This window comes from Trachypithecus francoisi, unplaced genomic scaffold (assembly GCF_009764315.1).
Source record: "Trachypithecus francoisi isolate TF-2019V2 unplaced genomic scaffold, Tfra_2.0 Lachesis_group2, whole genome shotgun sequence".
Taxonomy (NCBI): domain Eukaryota; kingdom Metazoa; phylum Chordata; class Mammalia; order Primates; family Cercopithecidae; genus Trachypithecus; species Trachypithecus francoisi.
Genome location: NW_022681465.1, coordinates 132906898 through 132933725, shown reverse-complemented (window position 1 = coordinate 132933725; position 26828 = coordinate 132906898). Strand labels below are relative to the sequence as shown.

The 26828-nt window shown below is 37.9% G+C and overlaps 1 protein-coding gene across 13 annotated transcripts in view; it reads right to left on the bottom strand.

Annotated features, from left to right (window-relative positions):
* EBF1 (EBF transcription factor 1) overlaps window positions 1–26828 on the bottom strand; it is a 408155-nt gene that overhangs the window by 56795 nt on the left and 324532 nt on the right. For all 13 annotated transcript variants that reach the window (XM_033180448.1, XM_033180449.1, XM_033180451.1 and 10 more), the window contains exon 10: window positions 25610–25736. In XM_033180448.1, the coding sequence (XP_033036339.1) occupies window positions 25610–25736 (127 nt within the window). The remainder of the gene's footprint in view (window positions 1–25609; window positions 25737–26828) is intronic.

The window sequence follows — 26828 nt, the reverse complement described above, 5'->3', positions numbered from 1 at the left end:
AATAGTAAAAAGTTTTAGATTTTAACTTAGAAACAATTAGATGGCAAGATTAAAAGGGGAAAAATTATTTATTCCAAGAGAAAAAAATCACAGCTTAGGACTTGAATGTCTTCAAGGATCCTTTTCTCAGGAAATCTATAAGGATGCAGACAGCTTTAGAAGTGGAGATACCAAAACAACAATGGCAGCACCAATAAACAGAAATAGTTCATCTCGCTAATTCTGTGGTTTTTCTCCTACCTGGTAGAGCATGACAAGAGAATGTTAAAGTAACTGAAATCAAGAACAATACTGGAAATAAGAACAGTCTACAATGGCAAATTTTTACTGTAATACATTTCATTATTGAGTGAGGGAGGAAAACAACTGTTTTTAGATACTATCCATTGTTTTCTACACATTTCAAAACTCCTCTTCACACATGTAACTTTCAAACGTCTGACAGTGTAACTTTTAGCATTTTGTGGAGATCTTGGCTCCAATGCAGCAAATAAGAAGTAAAATGTCCCATGGTTGTAAAATCTTGATAAGTCATCTGTGTCACTTTTTTCAAATGTGGAACTGCTCACACCACACAGATAATTATAGATGACCAGATTGTAACTGTTTTATTGCTTCTTTTTCCTCATAAATTTTAATTTTGGAAAGTTAAGTGAAAAATGTGGTTTCAATTTCCTACAAATTGCACACAATTTGGTTTTAACAAGAAAATAGAAAGAAAGGGTATGTTCTTTAAAGTGAATTATGAACTAGAGTTTGTTTTCGTTCGCTGAACACTGCAAAAATAATAAAGCACAAAATTTAGAAAAGATGCCTTACAAAATGGAAATCATGAACTGTAGTAAGAAAGCAGAAAGTAATTTTTTTTTTTTTTGTCTAAACATGATTTAAGCAATCTAACAGGATAATACAATTGAGCTAGTCTTTCTCCCTCTGGTGAAACAAGTGAAAACTTAAAAAACAAAAAAAAAGAGAGAGAGAAGGAAACAGGAGTAGAAGCCGACAACCTTAATACATGTATAACAGGAAATCTGTTAATAAGAAAAGGCTGTGTGTATCTCCATCTTACTCTCTCCACAACTGTCAGCAACAACAAAAGAACTATTAAAAGCAATCAATTTTGAAACCATTTAAACATATACCTAGAAACAGGACAAAACACAAGAATTTATAAAGGAACTTTTAGTGGAAAGCAATTCTAGCCTTCTGATGGGTTCTGGCTCTAATCTTAGACCAACATGCTTTCTTGATTGAAGGTAGTGGTCTGCTACAACTAGCATAACTAAAGGCAGGAACCCCATGAAGTGTCTCTACCACACCAAAACCACCAGCTGGAAAGCAAATTAAGGAAATCAATCAACTAGATTTTTTTTCTCCTTTCTGCCAAAAACTTCGAGCGAATGCACTTTTCTTCATTAAATTGACCACTGCTTTCACCTTTTTAGCAATGTAGACTGTTAGGCAAAATAAATTGTTCATTATTCAGGTAAAAACTATTTCATCAAAGTTGTTGATCTTCATTGATCAAATTCTCCATGGTCTGTGTTACTTAATAGCACCACCATAGCTTTCTCAAATTTCTACTTCCAAAACATGTTTCCTTTCAGACATATTGTGACAACCACAAAGCTTACCTGCATGAGTATCCTATAAACAAAGTTTTTGTAGACCAAATGTTAACATGAGTCCCTGGTAAAATGTTATAGCCCTGGATTTTCTTTTCTGGCCAAAATATAGTATTTGCTAATTTTTTTTCTAACTAGGGTTTAAAGTTGCTAGTCTAGAGTGCTTCTGACTGTTAGAACATGAGGCTGGCTTATGAAGGTCCAGTTATAAACTGGGACTTGGCAAACTTGAAGTATTACTCATTGACTAATAATTCTATTAGTCAAAACTGTAAACTTCTGGTCAACTACATATTTTACATATTACTGCATGAAGCTCTAGCAGAAGTTCACCATCCTAAATAGCCTTTGAAGGCTTCACGATTAACCAGAGGTGATTTACTCTCTTGAAATATAAAAGCTGACTTTTCCCACCCAAAAGTCAATAAATCTTTGGTGTTGGTGAAAGGCCATTCCCTACCTGTAGCAGTCAAGTTATGTAACCCTCAGGCAATGACTTTTCATTGAGCTCAGACCTGGCTGACCACAGCATTCACACACATCTCAGTCCCCAGTGCTCAAATGACAGTGCAGCCTGATTGCCACAATGTTGCAATAGAAAGAAAGGATTTCCTAGCAAAATGCTCCAAAGCTTTAATAATGTAAGAATCCATACAAGGCCATCTTGAGAGGGAAGCAAGAGATATGGTTTACTCTTAAATCCAGGCTGTAGTATTCTTCATTCATTCATTTATTCTTTCAATATCTTTTCCAAAAGAGCCTCTTCAACCTATGCCACCTACCAGCCTTGATTCCAAATCTATGATATCAGATTTGGATTTTTTCTAGTTAGAAAATGTATTAGCATATACTACATTTTGGCCAGATCAAAAACACCATCCTGACCTGACAAAGACCCCCGAATATTTGACTCATTGTAATAAGCACCTTATTTTGCTCTAAACAAAAGTGTTTAGGTGACAATGGATGAATATTGGAAACGCTACTCAATTCAATGCAAACAATTAGAATTGCAAGGAATTTTTCTTACTCAAAATTGAATTCAAGTGAGTGCTCAGGATTTTCCATAGCATGATAAAGAAAATAAAACTATCCTAAGTAACCTCAAATCTCTCATGAGAGGTCAGGGAGATAAGGAATTAAGAGCACAGAGAGGGACAATGCCAACAATGAGTTTGGGAAATCATTTGTATAAGGTCCTGGACTATTGTAGAACATATTATGGCTGAGAAGTAAAATTAAAAGGGGATAGATGATGATGATTATAATTTCTTATAATACCTACTTTTCTTATAAACTAATGTTTTATTTTTTTTTTCCACATATAAAGGTTACACATTGCCCATTTTTAAGAAGATGGAGCTCAGTAATTAGGGAAAAAGTAGAAAACACACATTTAAAGTAATCTTTCCTACTCTGAGCCCCCTGGCCATATCCCCTCCCCACTTCTCTAGTTCCCTGGACTCCCAGGTCGGGCTGTCTTCTCCCTAGCCATTTACCCAGATTTCTACCAGAGCATTTTGTCACTTTGATTTGCATCATATGCCAGCACAGCCTGCCTCCTGTTCATCCTTGCTCTGCACCTGTCTCCTATTTTAGCGTTTTGCACCACACTTTGCACATAGTTGACATTCAATAAAAGACAGAGAATGAAATTCAAGAGACCAATAGACAGACTTACTTCTCCTTTAGGAAGTTCATTTTATTTTCAAGCTCCTAAATCTTTATTGGGATTAACTAGCTGAAGGCCTAAAAGTGGAAAGAAAGACAGGGATTGTGAAGGCATTTTGAGATATTTGATGGACTTGGAACTCCCACAGAATTTTAAAAAAGGAAACAAAGGCTGAGGCCTGCAAGGGCCTTGGTACAAGGCCCTTGGAGGGAGAGGGTCTTCGTGGAAAATGGTTGCCATGAGAGGATTTTGGGAGAACCTCTATGTTTGAGGGAGTTTGGGACAGGGCCTATCAGTGGAAGCGAACACTAGCACCCAAATATTCAAAACCTAATTTGGTGAAAGATCACCTATGATTCTGAATGAAATAGGGTAAAGACATCTGGTAGTTTTCCTATTGAAAAAAGCAAAGTGTGAAATCAGATATTTTTGTTTTCAAGGCTCCCTTTCTAAAATTTCCTAACTTGGCCAAAATGTCAGTGGTACTTCAGCAGCTCAAGAGCTCAGCAGCAAACCTTAGTAAGTTCTGTAGTTGGCCCTGAGCGCTAACTTGCTGAATGTGTTGGGCTCTTGAGGTGAGTTCTACTGGCATCTTGGTTGAGCCCCCCAGATTCCAGGCTCTCATTCTGGCAGGCTTTTTCCCTCTGGCCAAATCTCAACCACAGATCAACTTTCCCAGCCTCTGGAGATGAAGTGTTTGGGCTGCCTTCTGACCAAGTGTGATTTTTTTTTTTTTTTTTTTTTTTCTGTTTATGAGATAGTCTATAGCGCCTTTCCCAGGGTAATCAGTCATCTTGACTGGTGATCACAGGAAGAGGTAGACAAAACTAGGAGAGTCTAGATCAATGGATTTGTTTTGTAAAATCACTGAATCCTGTTGGGACAAATATGATTTTTTCTTTTGCCCCCTTTATTTTTTTTTAATTGTGTAACTTACTCATTCTTCAAAAATTACTTAGAATATTTTACTTGAATCCATTCCTGATTAAAAATAACCTCTTGAAGTATAAATGTAATGGTTTTCGAATACCCCTTTTATTCCTTCATCAATCCGCTTATCTGACAACCATTACAGGACTTTAACTCTCTGCCAGTCATTGTGCTTGTGGTGCTTAACTTGCAAACTCTATCCTTGCAGCTGCCATTTTTTTTTAATTTCCCAGTAAACATTTAATAAAGAAATAGATGAATGAATGAAAAAATGAAGAAATGAATTAACTAAATAATGAAGAGGGCAAATTCAAACTGGAGAGACAAGCAGAGCAGTGTGAAATTTATGCATGTGCCATGGTTTGTGTGTGCCTATGGATTTAGGACATTCTGCCACAGATTTAAAATGTGGACACATGGGCACTAATTCCTGTAGCCTTGAAGTTGAGGCACTGAACATAAAGTTAGTGGAGCCTTTCTGTAAAAAAACATGACTTCTGACCCTCATGCTGGAAAAAAAAAAAAGACAAAGTGGACTCATTCCAAATACTCCAACACCCTTCACAGGCTGAGCCACGAGCTTGCCTCCTTGTGGCTAAATTGGAGCAATGCTTTGCTCAGTTTGGACCCAGATGTCCGTGTGGTGGTACGGACGGCAAGACCACACATCTGCTTACAAAATTTGAGAGAGGAAAAGGTCTTCGGTGGCATCCAGGGCTTCAAAAGGCATGTTACATGCATACATCCTATATACTCTAAAGGGAAGGTGGGCTGTATGCTGGGTAACCCGTAATGATGAGTACAATACCACCCTAACTGTCTCCCTTCTAGGCTTACCCCTGCACTCTCCTTCCTGCAAATGTTTATAGCCTCCCTTCTACTGCATCAAGTCAGACTTTAACTGTCTCTCATTACAATAGTTACTGAGGAAAGTATGGAACAAATTGAAACTTGAGGAAATCAGACCTGTTAGACTATAATTTCTATGAGGGCAGGGATTATGCACATCTTTGCTCATTATGCACATTATGTACATGGTATCTCCAGTAACTAACATACTGAGGACGATTAATAAATATTTGTTGAATGAATAAATGGGGCAGAGTGCAACATTTCCATTACCTTTGTGCCTAAATACTGAATATCGTGTTATACACACAAGAGCCTAGACTCTGAAGCCAGTCTGCCTGTGTAAAAGAACTGCCTCTACCACTTTCGTGTTGCATGACCTTGAGCAAATGCTGAACACCTCTTTGACTCAGTTTCTTCATTTGTAATACAGTGATAATAGTACCTGTCTGGTAGTGTTGTTTTTAAGATTAGATGTCTAAAAGTATGTTGAGTGCTTAAAACAGTGTGTGATAGAGTAAGTGCTTTGTGAGTGTTAGCAGCAGTAGCTGTTTGTTATTTATTAATAAGAATCAGGGGCTTTGTTCATTCAGCAAGCACTTTTTGAGCATCTTCTAGACCAGGCGTAGTACGAGGCACTGGAAATACACTTGCAAACCAAGTGGAAGTAAACTCTGAGATAATCACAGATTGAGAACTACTTGAAGTCTTTAATAATAACTACCATTTTTTGAGTTCTTCATATGTACCATTTATAATGTACCAAGTACTTTACTTGTATTATTTCAATCGTCACAACAAACTAGTGAAGAAGATATGCTTATTTATTTTCTCCATTATTGAGGTAAGAAAATAGAGGTTTATGTGATAATGTAATGTGTCTATGGCCAGAGGGCAAGGTCTTGACTCTTGATCCATTCATTGCTCAACATCTACTGGGTACTGCTGAATACAAAGCTCTGGGCTGATGACAGAGGACTCATACACATAAGAAAATCACAGTGACTGTCACAAGTTTGTATTTCAATAATCAGCCTGTCTCAAATTAAAGGAAGCACACAACAGAGAAGGATTACAATAGATTAGCTAGGATATGACATTTATCTTCATGAATTTGAGACTACACTATGAAACAACCAGCAGAATGGCCAACAGTTAATTTTTGACAATCTGCCCACAAGGGAAAAACTAGTATTTTAGAACAATTCAAATGCACCTGCCCTTTATAAAACATCAATGATTTTTTAAAAAGAAAAAAACATATGAACTATTAGAAAAGTAATCTTAATGTTCTTTTTAATTCAGGCACTACAGAAGCTAAGTAATCATTGTTGCGATTAATTGCTTTCTTGTTGCTTGCCACTTTCTTTTCATTATGAGAAATTAAAAGACAGAAGCAAATTATACAATATATATTTATTCAAACTGAGATGACTTGACATCATTTATTATATTTGTACTTTCCAAACATTGCATGGTTATTCTTTTAAAACTAAAATTCCTCTAGCTCCAAACTGACTTAGCATACTCCCTGCAGTGATACACTTGATAATCATGACTCAAAAATGTGGAGCTAGAGAAGGCTGAGATAATATGTTGTCGCTCCCATATTTATCACCACATTTCCTGAATCATCCAGCTTCATAATGATGATTTCTTTTCATTCTTTGCACTGTTTGGCAACTACATGTTTGTGAATACCTAAAACGTTTATAAATATTCTCTTCCCTTGGAACCAATAAATCTTGAAAATTAAAAGACAAAGTTAAAATGACTTGTGCACTTCACCAACGTCTCCACTAAATGTACCATACATCTCACAATTTCAATATTCACAGTTTAAGACTCAGTGATGACTTTCAATCTTACTATGTGGATAAAGAAGGAGGGGTGTGCTTTGCAGTTTATTGAAAGCTGCTTTGGGAGTTAGTCTTGATAGTTAGATGTCTTATTCTTTCTGCTTCTCCATCCTTCCCCCTCTATTCACCTTTATTGACACTAGGCATAAGCCTCTTGTTCCATGGAACAATTTTTTTTTTTCTTTTAGAGTCAGAAATGGAGAGACAGATATTACAGAAACAACAATTTCAAGGATCTGCTACAATGACATAAATCAATGCTTATTGAAATTTTAGGAAGCTTGATCTGCTGAGAACATAGTCAGCTGGTACGGCTCATATTTCTAGATAATGATCGCAGAGTGGCTGGGGGATGGGATAGGGAGAGTGAATCTTCTGGGCAAATGATAGCATAGCATGAGCACTGAGGAAAGTCCACAGATGCTTGGAAATAAAAACAAGTGTACCCGGGTGATGCTGTGAGGTCTTACAGTGCTATCCAGTTGTATACTGTACAAATTCTAAGGTACACATGGCTGTCTAAAGAAGTCCTCTAGCTCCTTTCATTGCACTGTACCAGATCATCCTCCCTATTTCTTTCTTAACACTTTTGCCAATCTGATTATTATCTTCTCTGCCTCTTGTGTATTGCCTTCCTTCTCTCACTGGAATATAGGTGTTTTGGGGACAAGAACCTCACCTTTCTGGGTCACAGAACATAGAAAATGCCTGGAACATAATAGCTATGCAAAATGTTTTAAATTGGAATTTGAGTATTATTGCACCCTCCCCTCAAAAAAAAAAAAAAGTGAGAGCAAAATATTCGTGGTTCTTCAATACTACTTGCAAGATCATCTTAAAGTCTGAAAAAAACCTAGAATTCTTCGGGAATGAAATAGTCTGCCGTTTTAAGGCCTCACTGTGATGATAGTACATTGCCAGGTAGATTTGTTCTTTAAGACTTTAGAAATTATGGGTGAATTAATAAATTCACAGTTATCACAAATCAGAAATTCATGACTTATGAACTTGAATTTCAAAGTTTGAGGCCAAATTTATTTAAATATTTCTCTCAGGAACCATCATAGTCCTGCCGAGTCCAAAAATTGTCTTAAAATGTAAAACAATGCCGCATTAAAGCAAACGCCAACATTTTCCATGGCCCAACGTGGCATAAATGTATTGTTTTCAATTTAGTGACTTAACAAGAAATACAACAGCCAAGACAGGAATTCCTTCCAAACACGAGAACCCATTACATAAGATGAAGATCTGTTCGGCCCCTAAATGAACCACACAACATAGGAATTGTCATTAGCTACTGTAAGGCAATGAAGAACTTATACACCCAGAGCCAATGTGTTATTAAGACCAGGCACGGTGGCTTTAAGGCAATATAGATTTCTGAGCTATTTATTTATTTATTATTATTATTGCAGGTCCCACTCTCCCAGCCGCAACTATTCCAACTCTGCAGGACCCATGTAACAAGGCGATAGTATCTAAGAAATAATGAGCGAAGGAATGCTGTTCTTTCTTTCAGAGCAATCTCAGGTGCGATCTTATACCGTAAAGGACTGGATCAATACTCCCAGCAGCAAGCCGCTCGATACCCCCTGAATTATTGCTTCATTTTTCTTCTTATTATAGATGAGTTGTGTTATTATTTTCCTCAAATCGATATTTTACAACCTTTTTTATCCGTTTCTCCATAAATTTTGTGATTACTTTAAACTGGGAATTCCGGTACACTAAATAAGATGCAGTATCTGAAAGGGACAGAATGTACTGACATGTTTTTTGTTTTTGGTTTTGTTTTACTCTTTTAGACACAATGCCTTGTTTAAAGCATGTCATAATCAATAGCCAAAGAAAAGTTTAACATAACCCTGTGCTTGCAAAATAAAAGTGCAAATCCTTTAAAACAGCAATAGCCCAAACAGCACAAAGCTGAAAAACACAAAAGGAGGCAGGATTGATCAGCACTTTGCATCTGAAATTTCATTCCTAATGCTTTTTCTCCCCTCAGTTAAAGGGCCAATGCAATTCCCTTAAATTGCTTCTCACAAAGGAGATAACTCTATGCACCTTGGAGAGATTTAATTGGCTTCTATAGCTGTCTCCTGCTAAGTGTTTAAAACATCAGCAAATCAAATCATGTAAACTCATATCCTGTTCTGCTGTCGGTTTGCTCCAAGCTTGATTATTTAGATGTTAACATTAGCAGCGCCTACACTCAACGAAAGAGATCAGGATTATACTCTCTCCCTGAGTTCCGGGATGACTTGAGTTAATTCTACGCTTCCTATGAAATAATGTGTGTTATTTGGCAGAGAATGCTCAGTGGTAACTAAATAATCATTACAGTGCAGCCAGTGGTAATTACATGGTAATTCACATTAACTTCATAATAAGCACTGTATTTTTCACTATATCCATTTGAGAATGAGGCAGAATCATAGTCTTTCATTTCTTTTTAATGCCACCCAAAATAAAAATAAAGTAAAATCATTTTAAGGGCAGGAGGACAAGGAATATAATCCTGGTGAGTTAAGCTAGAGATTTCATTAAAGAAATACTTAAATCCATTAAGTCTAATTAGACATGACATCCCAGGATTCACAAACAGTAGTTCTAATAAACTCATTAAAATTTTTTGGTGATTTCTTCAGAAAATGGGAGACTATTATATTATAGGCTGTTTTATTACATTAAGGTTTTATAATTTTATATGGGCTCTTCTCTTTTTATGTAAAAGCCTGTGGAACTTTATAAGAATAGTTCTACTTAAATCAATGAGTCTTAAACAACAATGTGCTTCTTGTAACATGTATTTAATAATGCAATAAACTATTCTAAGTAGTACAGAATAAAATGGGGAGCACTTGATTCTGATTGGCTGAAAGATAGCAGGATATAGGGGCTCAATTCCTTGTAGCACTGCAGTGCACAATTTACACCCCAATCTCCATTTACTTACATATTATTTAATTTGGGCAATTAGGAAGTCCTGAAAGCACTTTCCTATTACCACCTGGATCCTTAGAAGGATTCACACCATAAATGCATCATATATAAATGTATAAAGCAGCCTTCTGAGAAGAAAGCAGTGGGAACAACTTTAATTGAATACTTATATTAGAGATTAAATTAGGTCCGTTTTTAAATGAGCTACCCTTAATTAGCTGCAGTTGGAAAATGGGAATAGATATAATTTAGTTTTTACTCATTACCTGTAGCATCAATGGACAACTGGTCCTTTTTGGCTTTTCACCAATAATTGAGTGCCTTTTTAGGAAGGCCTGAAAACAAAATCTTTTATTTGAATCCCAACACAAGCCCCAAATAAGGTTTAGAGCAGAAATCCCTTATGTAATACAATCTTGATTTTTTTTTTTTTTTATGAATTGGGATATGCCACGGATACACTGAATGATAACCTCCTCACCTCTAACTGCAGTACAAGCCTAACAACACTTTCTGGACTCATTCATTGTCAGCCAGTCAACCTGCCTATCGGGCATCAAACAGTAACCAACACACTTCACTGAGCCAGGCACACAACACAGATCTCTTCTCAGGCAGGTTTTAATCTTATCCCTGATGACCATCATCTTCCAACTATTTCTCTCTCATTGGCCCTTGATGGTTTGCTTCTAAACCCACTAAGCAGAAGATCACCAAATAAAGGCTTTTACATCTTATCTCCTCAAGGACCACCAAGGGACTGAGGCACAAAGGAGGGTCCACAGACATTTTGTGGCCAAGAGGGAATTTCACCAAAAGTCTCCACTGGGCATTAGATTACAAAAGTGCAGCAGGGACAGTATATTTGGGTGGACCCCACTAAGTCCTTCCCCAAATGGACCCAGGGAATATGATCCACCAGTTCCAATGAGGTCTTCCAACAATGTGCTGGTGTCCGACATGCCCTGCTCTTACGCTGGGCTCCCACAAAAAGATGAGATAAAGGACATGCCCTTAAATTGCATAACTCCACTTCACCCACAGTGAAAATGGCACTTGGCTTTTCTGCGGGGCTTTGATTTACTCAGAGATCAGGAAAAGCCCCTTCCTTTTTGTCAACAGACAGAAAAGCATGTAAACAGATCAGAATAATGATGTCCATGACACCCTTTATGTAAACATATCACATATTGGAAGGCCCAAGGAATTAAGCATCTATACCACCTCACCCTTTCCTTGAGAGTTTACTCAAAGATTCATGAACTTAGAGAATTTAAGAGAGTTTATCAAATGACCATGGTGATGTTTGCTGATTGATTTTCATATACATTCAAATATTTTATGTCTTTATATATTTGCATACTTGGGAATTATTCCCAAAATAATTAGTAAATCCCTTTATATGTGATCTGCTCTGGTTTTGTAAGCAAATTCATCCCGTGTTGGTTTGGGAAAGACCCTTCCCTTATCTAGGCCTCAGTTACCTCCTCTACAAAACATTAGGATTGGTCCAGGCTATCTCTGAGGACCTTTCCATTTCTAAAACTCAGAATTACAGGACAATGTTCTCTTGGATACTATTTTGATAAGATCCACCATTAATCAGGCACTTACTATATGCCATACACTGTATTAAGCTTTTTATATGCATGACCTTATCAAATCCTCACAGCAGTCCTGTGATATATTCTCATTCTCATTTTGCAGATGAGAAAACGGAGTCTCAGAATGGTTAAGAAACTAGCAAGAATTTGGGCCAGGATTCAAATTGGGATCTGTCATGATTCTAGAGATCTACAGTCATACAGTTTCTTTATAACTAGTTGAGTCTAAGGAAAATATATGTAGTGTGGACACAAGCTCTTGGCTGATAGGTGGAAGAAAAGGAATCTGGTGTAAATATCTACCACTAACTGAGGGACTTTAGCCAAGTCTCTAATACTCTTTAAGCCTTGTTTTCACCATCTATAAAGACATCAACAACTTGGACAACTAGATTATCTTGAAGACTCACATCCCATATATTTATGGTCACATTTGTCAATCATTCCTTCACACATTTTTTATGCATTGATTTGACTAATATTTATTGTGTCTCACTCTGTGCTGGGCATTGTGAATACACTAGTTGAGAAAGACAAGGAACCGCCTTCAGGAAGCGTATATTCTAGTGAGAGACACAGGCTACACACAATGAAGGAAATAAATAATTCAGTTTGTATCAGCTGGTAATAGTGCTGTCAATAAAATAAAAGAACTACATGTACTCAAAGTGTCGATGCTGAGGAGGTAGCTTGGGGTTCTAGAAGCCCCCAGTCTAATTAGTGAATTATGTTTATAGAAAACTAAAAAGTGGAGTAAAACTGGGGTAAGTCCATTTAGTAGGTATAAAAATCTAAGATACTGAAAGGTATAATCAACTACCTGGAGGAATACAGATCTGATATCAGACCCATCACTAGATGGCTTAAATGACCATAAATGAACCACTTCACTTCTTTCTACACCTCATTTTTACAGCTGAAAATGGGGCTAAAAATACCTGTCTTTCCTCATAAAGAATAAAAAAGAACTGATGAATGAGAAAGGCTTGGTCAACTATAAAAATGCATTTAAGTAAATTTACTTGTTTCTACAAACATTAAGATGAAGAAGAGACACATAGTGTCAGTAGTCAGGCCTGTACTTTGACCCCCAATATAGAACATTCCAGTAAGTCACAAATTTTTGCTTTGATGCTAGTAATTTTATCAAGGAAAATTTCTAAACCTTTAGATAACCCTCCTATGTCTTCTGAACTAACGAGTGCAAATGTTTCATTTTTCTAGTCTTAAAAATGTAGAGAATTATAAGCTTGCTGAAAACAGATTATTCAGAGACACTCCTTCATCTAAACCTCCCTACGAGCTCAAAGAGTCATCCTAGCCTCATTGACTATTTTAAAAATCAATTAAAACTAAAAGGAAATGATGAACGTGTGTAGAATGGGAAGGCCATATTCTGTGCAGATACTTAAATGTGAATATATTTTTGGCATTAAACAAAGATCTAAATTAACTCCATATTGACTGGGAGTTGGTGCTTCCTGCAGCTAACCACCGAGGTTGATCCCAGGTGGCTCTGCCTAGCAAGTGAGGCCTTCCACCCGTGATGTAAAGAAGTTAACCACAGTTGATGTTAACAGGAAAAAGATGAACAATTACATGTGCCAGGTCAAACAGCAGTGGGTATGAGGGGAAGTCTGCTCTTCTGTTGTTGTTTCTGCTCATGATTTAGGGAGTGCCAGTTTCTGTCTACCTCTCACCATTGAGAGATACTGCAGGAAACCTCAGGTCTGATATTAATGGGATGGTTTCCACCTGCACTTTCAGTACTTTGAATAATATAAGGTCCACGTAAAAGGGTGAGCATACTTTACTCAAGTCAAAAATACTATGTGGTACAGGTAATTCAACTCGCACCAAGGATTGCACAGGGCTGAGGACCCAGCAACAGGAAAGAAATATCAACATGCTGAACTACATATGGGCAGATCCCCTGCCCTCCAAAAAAGTTCTCTCATTAAATATTTGAGTATTTAAAAATCTCTCCTTTGGCAAGATGCTTTCTCAATTATGTTACTTTAAATTGGTGGGGGCATGAAATAATCATCATCAATGGCAGTTTAGTAATGCTTACAGAGGTGCAGGAGTCAGTCAAGACAAAAAGGAGTAGAAAGTTAATATAAATTTAGTAGCTTTTTAAGGAGACTGACCTCTCATCATTATAAATATTCCTCAAAACAAGCCTTTTAAATACTGGTTTTTAAAATATTGCTAATGGTTACGGCTTAGAAAAAAATTTCCAGTGAAAGCACCATGCATAGATTTTAAAAGAGGTGTATCACAAACAACTTAGAAGAGACTATACCCATTATGGAAAACAGTATGGCGATTCCTCAAGGATCTAGAACTAGATGTACCATATGACCCAGCCATCCCACTACTGGGTATATACCCAAAGGATTATAAATTACTCTACTACAAAGACACATGCACACGTATGTTTATTGCGGCACTATTCACAATAGCAAAGACTTGGAATCAACCCAAATGTCCATCTGTGACAGACTGGATTAAGAAAATGTGGCACATATACACCATGGAATACTATGCAGCCATCAAAAAGGATGAGTTTGCATCCTTTGTAGGGACATGGATGCAGCTGGAAACCATCATTCTTAGCAAACTATCACAAGAAGAGAAAACCAAACACCGCATGTTCTCACTCATAGGTGGGAACTGAACAATGAGATCACTTGGACTCGGGAAGGGGAACATCACACACTGGGGCCTATCATGGGGAGGGGGGAGGAGGGAGGGATTGCATTGGGGAGTTATACATGATATAAACGTCATGCACATGTACCCTAGAACTTAAAGTATAATAAAAAAAAAAAAAAAAAAAGAAAGAGACTATAATGGGAGAAAAATGGCTCTGACTTTGATTTTTTTTAAAAAAAAAGGATGGGAAAAAATGATTAGAAAAAGTTTAATTAATGGTGGAAACCCAAAATGCAGAAGTTATATCTGTAAATGTTATAAATTATATGATAGTAGATATGTACAAGTAACAAAACTTATATGTGAAATACTGTAAGTAGACATTTGATAATGTATTGTTATCTATAAATATGTATATGGTTAACTTGCCCTGGAAGCTCAAAACTTCACTAGAAAAAAGGGAGAACACCTTATATTTAGAATCACATTATATTCTGGCATAAATTATGTTTAAAATTCTTAAAAAAGAAAAGATATGGCTGTCCAATGATAGACGAATGAGGAAGAAAATTATGGTGCAGCCATCAGATGGACTATTATACACCCACTAAAATGCATTCAGGGAGAATTTGAACTAACAGAGGAAATGTTTAGTGTATAATATAAACAACAAAGCAGGATGCAAAACTATATAAACCTATTTTGACTCACTGATAAAAATGTAGGAGTATTATTTAGTACCTTCTTTGAATACCCTTGAATACTTCCAATTAGTTTATTGGCTTTGAAAACCAAACCATGTTATATCATACTAAAAAGATTAGAGGTTCAAAACTTTACAGTGTTGCCTTACATTGGCAAGAATACATATACAGCTCAGTTCCTACCTTTATTGTTAATAGCTTTCCAATCCCTTACCAGAAATTTATAGTTGAGAAATGGCAACACATCTTAAAGATTAAAGCCATGTGACAAATAGTTCATGTCCTTTAATAACCAAATCTCATGCCTTAGATTGTGAGAGCTTATCTGCCTCTTCCTTCTATATGGTTTCTATATTAGAAGTAAGTACTCAAAAACATTAACAGTGATTATCCCTGAGGGATAGAATAATGGATAATCATTATTTCATATCTTTTTGTATTTTAAAAATCTTCCATATAAGTATGCATTATGTTCACAATTATATAATTTGGTTAAAATATTTAAGGCTCCAGTTCCTGTTGGAACTCAATGTGTCCTAGAAATAACCACCCCCCACCATCACCAGCAACCTAATTTCAAGGAATCAGGTAATTCCATACATTAACAAAGTAAAGTAGCATGCCAGGAGGCTTACTCAGCGCAGGCTCTGGTACCCTTCACCAGGGTCCAAGTCCTGGCTCCTCCACTTACTAAATAACCCAGGAAGTCACTTCACCTGAGATTTTTGGTCTTAAAAATAGGCTAATAATAGAGCTTGTCTTAACAGATTCTCAGGGGTGGCACAGGGGGTGGGGGTGGGGGATTCCTTTACATTTAGCAATTGCAGAGAACAAGAAGACTGAGAGAAAAGATAGAGTTCGTGTGAAAAAAAAGGTGTGGAATAGGAGAGAACAACAGGAGAAAAGTCAACAAATGTCAAAAGCCCACTGAAGTGGAAAACCAGAAGAGCGGGGAGAGAAAGGAGGAACTCAAAGCTCTAGCAGGAAATGCTGCTAGCCTACAGAGGATCAGAGAGGGACTTACATTTACCTACTTTTTGTTATAATTTTGGATTTGATTACGTTTCAGATATCATTAGGGTTTTAGATGAGTTCCATTCTAACTTATAAAAAGCACAGCACGTGGTTGGTCCCAGGAACCGGGGCAGCGTGATTATGGAATCCACTTACCTTGGAGGTTGTTCAGCTCAAAAACAGAAGCAGTGCCACACTATATGGCTAAATGCCTTTGGGAGTTGGTCCCAAGCTCTCAGGACATCAGGTCCTTGGAGCAACACACACCCACTCAGTTGGAGATGGTTGATAAACTTCAGATCCTGACCCCAGATAATCCATGTGTAGGACTTATTGACCCTGTGCTGTGGGTTTTTCAGAAAGAAAAAGAGAGGAGAACCCAAATTCCAGGTGGCTATGCTTTAATATGAAGATAATGATATATCTCATTACAAGGTTCTGCTGGGGCATAAGAGGATTATCAATGACTATAAGTTGTTTTAAATTCATAACTCCCTGATATTTATGTATTCTCAAATGAAAAAAATATGATGTAAGATGTAACTCTATTATGGTAATAAGTCAGATATATGCATAGGAGAAATACCACAAAATATATATCATTAAACAATATTAATAGCTCATGTTTATTGAGATTTTATGTTAGAAGAAACTGATAGGAAGGTAGGCAATTTCAATAATATTTTAATTATGTTTTATTGGTGCTTCCTAAATGATCTGAAGTCAATATGTATAACTTTGCAATAAAGACTGAAAAACAAGAGTGAATGCCCTAGTGGGGTCCACGTCTCTCAGTTAACTTTAACAGTGAACAGGACTGGCATCCACATCACTGCAAACACAGATAAGAAAAACGAATAATCCTCCGTCAAACATTTGGAATACATCTTAGGAAAAGAGGAAAATAAATTTAGAGTTCCGCTTCCTCCTCCTATTCCACAATATTAGAGAAAGTTTCAAGATAGATATATAGTCAAAAGCTGAAGGGTTAATTTATCATGATGCTCGGTTTAAAAAAAAAAAAAAAGCTTGAATACTTCCAAGTAGTTTATTGGCTTTGGAAACCAAATCATGTTATATCATACTAAAAAGATTAGAGGTTCAAAACTTTACAATGTTGCATTACATTGGCAAGAATACATATACAGCTCAGTTCCTACCTTTATTGTTAATAGCTTTCTAATCCCTTACCAGAAATTTATAGTTGAGAAATGGCAACACATCTTAAAGATTAAAGCCATGTGACAAATAGTTCATGTTCCTTAATAACCAAATCTCATGCTTTAGATTGGGCGAGCTTATCTGCCTCTTCCTACTATACGGTTTCATTGGTAGGAAATACTTTATATCCCTATTACATGAATGATGAATGGCACCGTTGGTTATGGTCTGTTATTTGCTTGGCTGTAGTCAATATGTTTTCTTTGGACAGGGATTTCTGTGATTTATCTCTCTCCTGGCCTTATCACTTATTAACTCTGGGTAGACAGGAAAAAGCCAAGGTTGTATATAAGGCCTCGTGGCTATTTAGACCTCTAATGTCAGTGAAAATATCCCTTTTAATGATCCTGTTATACTAGCTACTCAAGTCCTGATTACACTCCACTCCAAATAGGAAATAAAGGTCATATTTCTTGGAAAGCATATACGTAAAATATGCAAAATAATATGCTTCCTTCAGACCAGCTTTATTCTTTGCAGAAACAGCTCTCATTTTATAGCTGTCATAGAAGTACAATGGTTACTTTCAGTGACTTTTGTTGTTGTTATTGTTCCCATTATGGCACCAACAGTATTTAACTGTACAAATGCCAGCAGATTCAGAATCACCGATCACATCAGCATACATCTCATCAGGAAAAATCATATCTTGTGGGGAAATAAAAAAAAAAAAGAAGCTTGAGACCTACCCTTTGTATCACAAAAGCAAAAAGAATAAACACTCCCTCTGCCTTGAATTCTTTTCTTTGTGTGTAAATGGTTCATTTGGAGTAATATTTAAGACATGTGGACAGGAGCAGCCTGTGAATTTTTCTTTCTTGTTGGGTCTATTCCAATTAGGACACTGCTAAGGCAGAGCTGCTAGTCAAGTATTCATTACCCAGCCCTCTTTCGGCTCAATCCTAAGTGAAAACAATCTGACAAAAAAGAAAACACATTCTTGCCTTCCTTTCTTCAATTCTTCCTGAGTTTGCTGAGGCTTGTCTTTATAACAATTAACATATGTATAGAATATTACAATGTACAAAATATTTTCATGGCCATTTTTTCGTTGATACTCACAAGATCCTTGGGATCCACAGAAAATGATGGCCCTACCATTAAGTTGAGGAAGACGAAAATCTAGCAGCTTTAACCCCTCTGTCTCCCTCATCCCTACATCTAACCCATCTCAAAGTCCTTTCCATTTTTCCTCTTAAATTCCTCTTGATTCCTCTCACTCCGTTCCATCTCCACTGATTGATTGCCACCCAAATCAAAGTCACCAAACCTCTTTCCCAGACTACTGCAACGACCTCCTAAGAGGTCTTCCAAGATACATTCTGGTCTCCTATGCTTCTTGAAGCCAGAGTTAGTTTGTTCCCAAAATGTAAACCTGGTCACATCCACCTGTCGTTTCACACACTTCAAAACTGTCCATTGTTCTTAAGGTAACAACCAAACTCCTCCCCATGGCTCATAAGGTTTTACATACACATGTCCCGCCTACTTCTCGCAGCCTTCTCTCTCACATTTCTCCTCCTCCCTCTTGATTTGTCAGCCTCATGGCAATTCTTTTTTTTTTTTTTTTTTTGATACGGAGTCTCGCTCTGTCGCCCGGGCTGGAGTGCAGTGGCTGGATCTCAGCTCACTGCAAGCTCCGCCTCCCGGGTTTACGCCATTCTCCTGCCTCAGCCTCCCGAGTAGCTGGGACTACAGGCGCCAGCCACCTCGCCCGGCTAGCTTTTTGTATTTTTTAGTAGAGACGGGGTTTCACCGTGTTAGCCAGGATGGTCTCGAACTCCTGACCTGCAATTCTTACAGTCTTCCAAGGTACCGTGTTTCCTCCCATCTAGGGCCTTCTCATTTGCTCCCTCTGCTGAAAGGCTCATTCCCCAACCCCATGCTACCCCCACCCTTCACTGATTGTTGGATTAGCTCGTTGTCATCCTTCAAATTTTAGCTCATGCAATTTTTCGTGTAGAGAAATATCTCTGACTGGTCAGGGCTCCTTTATTATGTGCTGATCAAAAGTACTATTTCTGTCTTTCTGGACACGTACCAGGTTTGAAATAATAAACTTATGAACATCCATTTTCCTCTTAGTCTTTAAAATAAAGAAAACAGGGATTGTGTCTGGTTTTGCTCAACACTGTTTTAGGACTTGGCCTAGAACTGCTTTAGAACATTGCCTAGAATAGGACAGGCAATCCACAAACATTTGTGAGGTGAATGAATGAAGTAACAAAAGGAAGTGGTAAAATCAGAACAGAACACAGGTATTTTTATTCCTATTCTTAATGCCTAGAAAGAAACAATGTATTTAAACATAATCAAAGCTGGCACATACATAACATCAAACTCTAATGACTAGTTTTTTGGATTTTCAAAAAATATATATACCCACTATCTGCTTTTCTCACTTACTTTTGGGGAGCACTCATACTGGACCAGGTACTCTCAGGATTGCATTACATACATTAACCCTTTTACTCCTTAGATGAAGGTACTATTAAAATAGCTCCATTTTACAGATAAGAAAATGAAAAGTATTTACAAGCCAAATCTCATTTTTTCATTTAAACAAACTATCTTCTATGAATGTAAAACTTCAAGTAGAAAGGGACAGATTCTTAATTAACAGCTCTTATTTACATTCCATATTATCCAGAGCACAAAAATCAATGAAGACCCATTGATCCTGGGCAATATGTCAATCAATTATTAGCACCTATTGCAAGTAAAATGCTGAGCCAAATCGTTTCAACATAGTTTATAAAATAAGATTGAGGAAGAGTTTCTCTTTCTTCAGGAAGCTTGTGGACTTTTTATGATTTGTCTACGAACAGAACAAGAGAGCTAAGGACAAAAGGAAGTGAATGATGAATGGGATGGTTTTAGCACATGGGGCAAAAGAGATTCAAGGACAGAGACTCTCCCGGTCAATCAAGATGAGTTACAGGGAGCACCAAAGTCAGTTCCGGAGCGTAAGCAACTCATCCTAGGTCTCATAGCTAGTGAGTAGCAAAGCTGGGATACAACGCAAGACTCATTGCTGTCAGCCCAGGGCTCAGTACACTATACCAAAGTGGTCTGAGAACACTTTAGAGAGGTAAGAGTTTGAACTGGATCCTTCAGGTGAATCACCATATCCAAAGTAGCTAAAGTGAGCTGGAGGCACAGCAAGGAAACTGGTTTGACTGGAGCATCATAAGCCCTAGCCCCAGAGCACAGTGAGCCAAACATCGGGACTTGGGCTACATCTTACATACAGTGAGCAAAGCGGGAAGGTTTCTCCGCAGGGTAATGACATGAAAGTGGCTTTTCAGAAGTGTACTGTAACAAATAATTTATGTAAGAAAAGGCTAAATTGCAGGAGATCCATTAGGTGCAAACTCCCCACTTCTTCCCTAAAACTGATGACTTTGTTCAAGCCCAAAGTGGCAGCCTTCATTTTGTGGAGGAGGTTTCCAAGAATGAGAAACAGCTTTCTGGTGAAAACTCTGGAAGCTGGGGTTGAAGCTGATTATAACCTAAATACTTTTGAAGAGAGTTGGTGATAGGCTGTACTCCTGTTGCTAGGACCTCCAGAGGAGGGGCTGAGATAGAAATAAGAGAACAAGCATGTGTCGTTCTCTAAAAACGTTAACACCAGAGAACTTATTAGCTTTGTGATGCATTCCTGCGAAAATATTTGTTTTAAGCAAATTATTACATTTACACTTATGCATTTCTTTTTCTTGCTACTTTGTTTACATTTTGCTCCTTTTATTTGGGGTTGATGGGTGTTGTTTCTTTAAACTGATGCCTATAGTTGTGTTACTAAAAATCCCAAAAGATATTTCTTAGATTTCTAGGAAGAGGATAAGGATGATAAACAATCCATGGAAAACAGTTATTCCTGGTAGGGGCTCAGAAACGAAGGAATGAATCATAGTGGGCACCATTTATTAATGGAAACTACTAGTATTTAGCCTCATGCTAAATACAGTTCCGTGATCCTAAAACTTTACATATGTTTCCCTGATCCTAAAAACAACCCCAGTAAGGTAATATTATTATTTCCTTATAAAGATAAGGTGACTGTGGTTTAGAGGCATCATATGATGTCCCAAGGATAACCTCTCTAGTAAATGGTAGATCTGAGAATTCAATCTATATCCATCATCTTGAACCTAAGCACTCAATCAGTACGCGAGGTACTATCCCCTTAGGAGCGAGGGAGGAAAGGATAAGGGGAGTAAAGAAAAGAGAGAAGAAGGAGAAAGGGAGATAGGAGAGATTGGAGAGCAACAAGAAAATAAGAGGGATAGGGAGAAAGAAACAGAAAACTTAAAAGTCATAGTAAAAGCTGTCAAGTTCCACAGAGCATATGCAGACAAAATAGCCCCTCCTATGTGCTATGTGCAAAGCAATGTGTTATGCATTGGCAAGGGATGTGGAGTTATTTTGGGCATAAGGTACAAACAGGAAGTATTTCCACGAAGAATTCTCATTTTGAAGTTAGTTCACAGGCTAATACACAGGAATGTGGGTTAGTCCTTCCATAGGAACAGGAAATTGGGTGGAAAATGTTTAGAATTCGAAAAGTTAGTGGTAGAAAAGATCTGATAAGTGACCTAACCAGACTTCTGAGTTGTTAGATGATCATTCATCAGGGTTTTCACCAACTTTTAGGGGGTCAGGTGGTGTACAGCTCTCAGGGTACCCCTAGGCTGCTCAAACCTTGCCCTGGTGGCCCATTCTTCCAGTCATATATTCCCCGAGATACAGAGACCTCTTTTACAGAAAAATAACTAGAATGAAAGCAAAACATGCATTTGAAATTGGCCACTTTTCATCAGGAAAACCAACTACAAAACTTTGAGGAAGCAGCTAAAGGTGCCTAAGAGTCTTTTATTAGCTTCCAAGACTACTTAGGGCTTAGCAGGAGAGATCACGATTCTAAAAGATCCAAGTCACTTAAAGACATAACAACTTCAAGAAAACAAGCTGTGAGAATAATAAAGGCATTAGGGAGAGCCCTTACATGGCAGTGAGGTTATAGTGGATTTAATTCCCACTGGACTGACTGACCAGAAATGATGATAGTGCTTTGAAATCAATCCTGTGATTAGATAGCATTTGTATTTCCTTCTCTTAGAAAATATTTATTGAAAATTAAAGTCAGCCTTGCCCTACATTTGCATAGGAATAACTGGACACAATAAAGTAAGATCTAGAAAGTGCTAGTGAGCTTTTCTGCTTCTAATCCAGTCAGGATTCATTTTCCAGAGTCTGTGACTCTGACTGGACAAACACAGGGGCATGGCACACTAGCAGCTGTGGATTCCTCATGCGTCTCTGGTCTGAAGGACCAATGAGGGAGAGATATATGCTTGCTTACCATCCTTACAAGTGGAGTCAGCTTGCAGGCAATCTGTGCTTTGTCAGATTCTTCCCTCCCCAAAAGGTCTGCCTTTATTAGTATAGATTAGGCCATGCTGTTCCTGCCTTTTTTCTTCTTTTTAATGTTATCGACTTTTAGAGACATTCACATCTACAAATGCCAACTCTCTCTTGCATACTTTAAAAACAGCAATAAGGCCTTAGTTTGGGGTGTTACTCTTCAGCTCAATAATATTTTTCAAGGGAAAAATTCCAAGTGATATTTCACTAAGAAATAAGAGGGTTAGCTCACCCAATCCAGAAAACCAAGTCTCACATCTTGAAATACTATGGATGTTAAAGAAAATGAAGTGTGAACTTCTGTGGGTGGACAAAGGAGGAGTGCTGTACATTTACAATGATCCGAGCAGTTGTTTGGATACAAAGAACAGAGAGGTTTTATGAGCCATCTCTATACCCTTACTAGTAAGTGGTGACAGTAGAGGTAAACTGAGTGAATCACAGAGGCCAGTAGCCCCAGCCATGAACAAGTAACGCATGGTGGAGGCATTTAATGCTAATGATCAAAAGGTCCGTGCATAGGTCACCAATGAACACAGATTCCCTTTCGTTAGAAATGATGTGATGTCATAATAACTATTAACAGCCAAGTAACTATACCAGAGGGGAAAGCGTTGTGCCAATTTCTTCAGATTTTTATTTTTCCAATATGGGGAGAGGTTAGAACTCTCTCCTAGAATACTTTAAAAAAAAAAAAAAAAAAAAGGTTTCTTATCTGGTGCCCACAGTTTGAGGCCAGATCACCAGAAGCATTTTTTCATACCTTAAATTTCTCACAGATGTACACACGTGCATATGCGCCAACTTATTGCTCTTATCCTTAACTACTTTTCTAGACTTGAAAATCCGACATTTTTATCTTAATTCCAGTGTGATACAGATTTTCTAAGATGTGATTTCTTAAATTGATGCCAATTTTTTTTTATTGTTTTAAAAAACTCCAAATATTGATGGATCCCTAGCTCTTTTCTTTTGAGAACTTAAGTAATTTAATGAGGTTTTTTTTTTTTTTTTCTAACTTTTATGGCCAGGTGGCTCTAGGGGATATTTTGTTGAAGACTGATTAAAAATAATTTCTTCTAAATGAGACCTGACCACAAAATGGAACCATTAATGGGCAGGGACGTTGTCACCAAAGCGGAAACCATGCCTGATTGCCTCCTGTACCTCCCACCACACAAGCATTTTCTTCTTTTTCTTCTCCTTTTCTTGTTCTTAATAGCTGAGTAAATAAGCAGCCAGCGAGGCCTAATGTTTTCGGCCAAAAACAGAGTCCAAACTTCTCAGAGAAAACATTTGGCCTCTGTGGTTTTGAAATATGTTCCAGAACACCGAGTTCAGTGGGGAACATTGTGAAAAACTCCCATCCATTGGAATGATGCTGGGGAATGTTACAGTATCAGGAGTTTCAATTGGTCCTTTTCCTGCAGCCCCATAATGAGACTTGTAAAACACACACACGTGCGCACGCACACACACACACACACACACACACTGCTATGTGGAAGTTCTCATGGGAAAAATGAATGGCAAGAAATCCTAGCTTTAAAAGAAACAGCTAATCTGCTAGTTTGATTGTTCTTCAAAACTTATGCTGAACCAATGAGCCTAATTAAAAACACTTGGCCTACTTCTATAAAGCATCATAGCTTTCTCTATACTTCGTTTGTATACACCACAAAACTCCAGATAGACTATTATTTTTTCAAGTGCTCACTAACAAAGTGCTGACTTTGTTGGGATGGCTGAGCTAATTTCTTGAACTCAGTGTGAAACCTTAGCTAAACAAAATTGCGGTAATTTTCCTTAATTTGTAAAAGTGATTGGAGTGCAAACAAAATTTTCCTCTTGGGTCAATCCTATAATTTTCAATTAACTAAAACTAATCGTCAGGCAGGCACCAAACCTGCATTTTGTTTAAAGGGCTGGGAGGCATTTCCAAGGGTCAGGATACATTAATTGTTTTTATAATTTCAAGGGAGAGAGAGAGAGAGAGAGAGAGAAAGAGAGAGAGAGAGAGAGGAGAGAGAGAGAGAGAGAAACTGGGTGACTAAGAAGTACGTTTGGTTTTACTCCTAATATTGAAATACAAGGGAAAGATGCTCTGAAGTAAAATGTCACAGAAAAATAAAAGTCGTCCATTTAATTGTATTGTTATAATAACGATTTGTTAACTGTTATCCTGTCACTGCTCTGTTATCTCTTTGTGTAAAAGCAACTTCCGCTCTGTACTTAGTCTGGCCTTGTGGTCTTTTACTGAATGGAAAAGGAAACCTGGGACCAGTTCGTGGAGACAGTTACCACTATCCAAGGATAACTGACACTAAGCAGAGGACCCAGAACCGCACTGCACCTGTGGTTCTTTGACCAGCAGCATCAGCCTCACCTGGGAGCTCTTAAGAACCACAGGATCTCAGGTTCTGCCTAGACCTACTGTAGCAGAATGTGAATTGTAAAAGATCCCTGGGTGTCTGGTTTGCACTTCACAATCTAGGGATCTTTCAGCCTTTATACTTGATGTAATTCCACAGAGATGCTGCCTGGTTCTCTCTGTCTGATGGGAGGGAATTCACATTCACTCTGAAACCCCAGCTTCTTGCCACAAGGCAGATCCATGTGCCAAGGCTGTTTTGGGAGGATAAAAATGCAGCATACTTGGAAAGAAGGCACCAACCCAGAATTAAACATGAAAACTATTGTATGTAATACAAATGCGGTGAACAGCCTAGAGGAAAGACGTACTGTTCCTGAAAGCACAACCCTACTCCATAAAGCAAACAAACCCTAACAAGGTTACTGAACATCCAGAAACTCAGGATTATCTACATCTCTTTTCCCCTTCTCTTATTTTTCATGTGGCATCTTTAGGTATCCAACCAGTTATTTCAACAGATCCTGCCATTCAGCATGGACACCTAGATGAATTCTTAATACAATAATAAAAGCACCATGTTTGCTCATACATATGGTAAAATGAAGAAAGAAAGCAGACTTTAACTAGATTTTAAAATAAAATATATGCTTTTATACATAGAAGACAAGGGGAAAGACCCCATAAGCCCCAGGCAGTTCTGTGCTCACCATCTGCAGTGGTTCTTACCTGTGTAAATGAATCTGCCTGGTGTTCCTTTGCAGAACTGCTTAGATTTGTAGGACAGTGTGACTTCCACAACACCAGGGATGTGCCGAGGAGGGGTCTGCACACGGATGGCATGAGGAGTGATCAACTGGAGGAGACATTTGGGGGGGAAAATTGTCATTTCAATATTTAAAACTTCACAGTCTTCCTAACAGCACTCCATAAACAAAGCTTTAAAACACATAATTAACCTGTCTATGTTTAAATCCAATCTTGATGGAACCTGCGTGAAAGACACCGACAACAATATTTACAAATACTCTGAGTACAGCCATAACGACATTATCTGGGTTTTCCTACCTGGCAGGCCCTCTGCTTCCTGGTTTGAACAGGGAACCTGGCCTAATGAAATGATTTATCTACTACAGGATATCCTTTGGAAAATCTCTGAAGCAGACCAAATCAGAGCCGAGCTTTGCTATGCCTCTCCAGAAGTTGATAGGCCTGGTGTTTGAACTGAGCCCGTCAACATGTGGAAAACACAGAAGTAGGGAAACAGTAGGCCAAGGCACTCTGATTAGCTGCAGTGTGCACGTATGAAGTACCCCTGAAGACCATTTGGTATATTAACTACCAGAGGCACAATCAAAGAGCTTAACAGGAGAAAGAAAAGAATCTGCCTCCCTGGAATAGCTTATGGATCTGGCAGAACTAAGGACTCTCCATAAAAGGGAAAGGGAAAGGGAAGGCTGGGGAGGCTGCGGAATGATCACTGGTCCATTATGCAACGCCGCGTGCACAATGAGAAAGTTCATTTCTGAACTCTGTTGGCAATCAGATTACACTATGAAGCAGAATTTATTTTTTATTACTCTTATCTTTGTTTACATAACTAAAATGTTATTAATGGCCATAAAACTGGCATTATCTGGTTCTTTGAAAAATCCAGCCCTGGTATTTGACTGGTTGACCTCTGATGGTGCTGGATTCTACATGTTCTCTTTCTATGGGATTCTGCAGTTGTCCTTTTTGACTCCTTTCAGATGCAGTTAGCTCAACATTTGTGGTACTGAGTCCTCTGCATACAGTGGATAATTTATACAGTATACATGAGTTTAAACTAACATGCTTGTGCTGTTCTCTCATGCGGATAACTTAGAAAGGGCTCCTTATTTCAATGTGCAAACCAGTCCCAGTTCAAGTGTTTTTCCCAGAGAATCACAGATAACACCATGAGAGG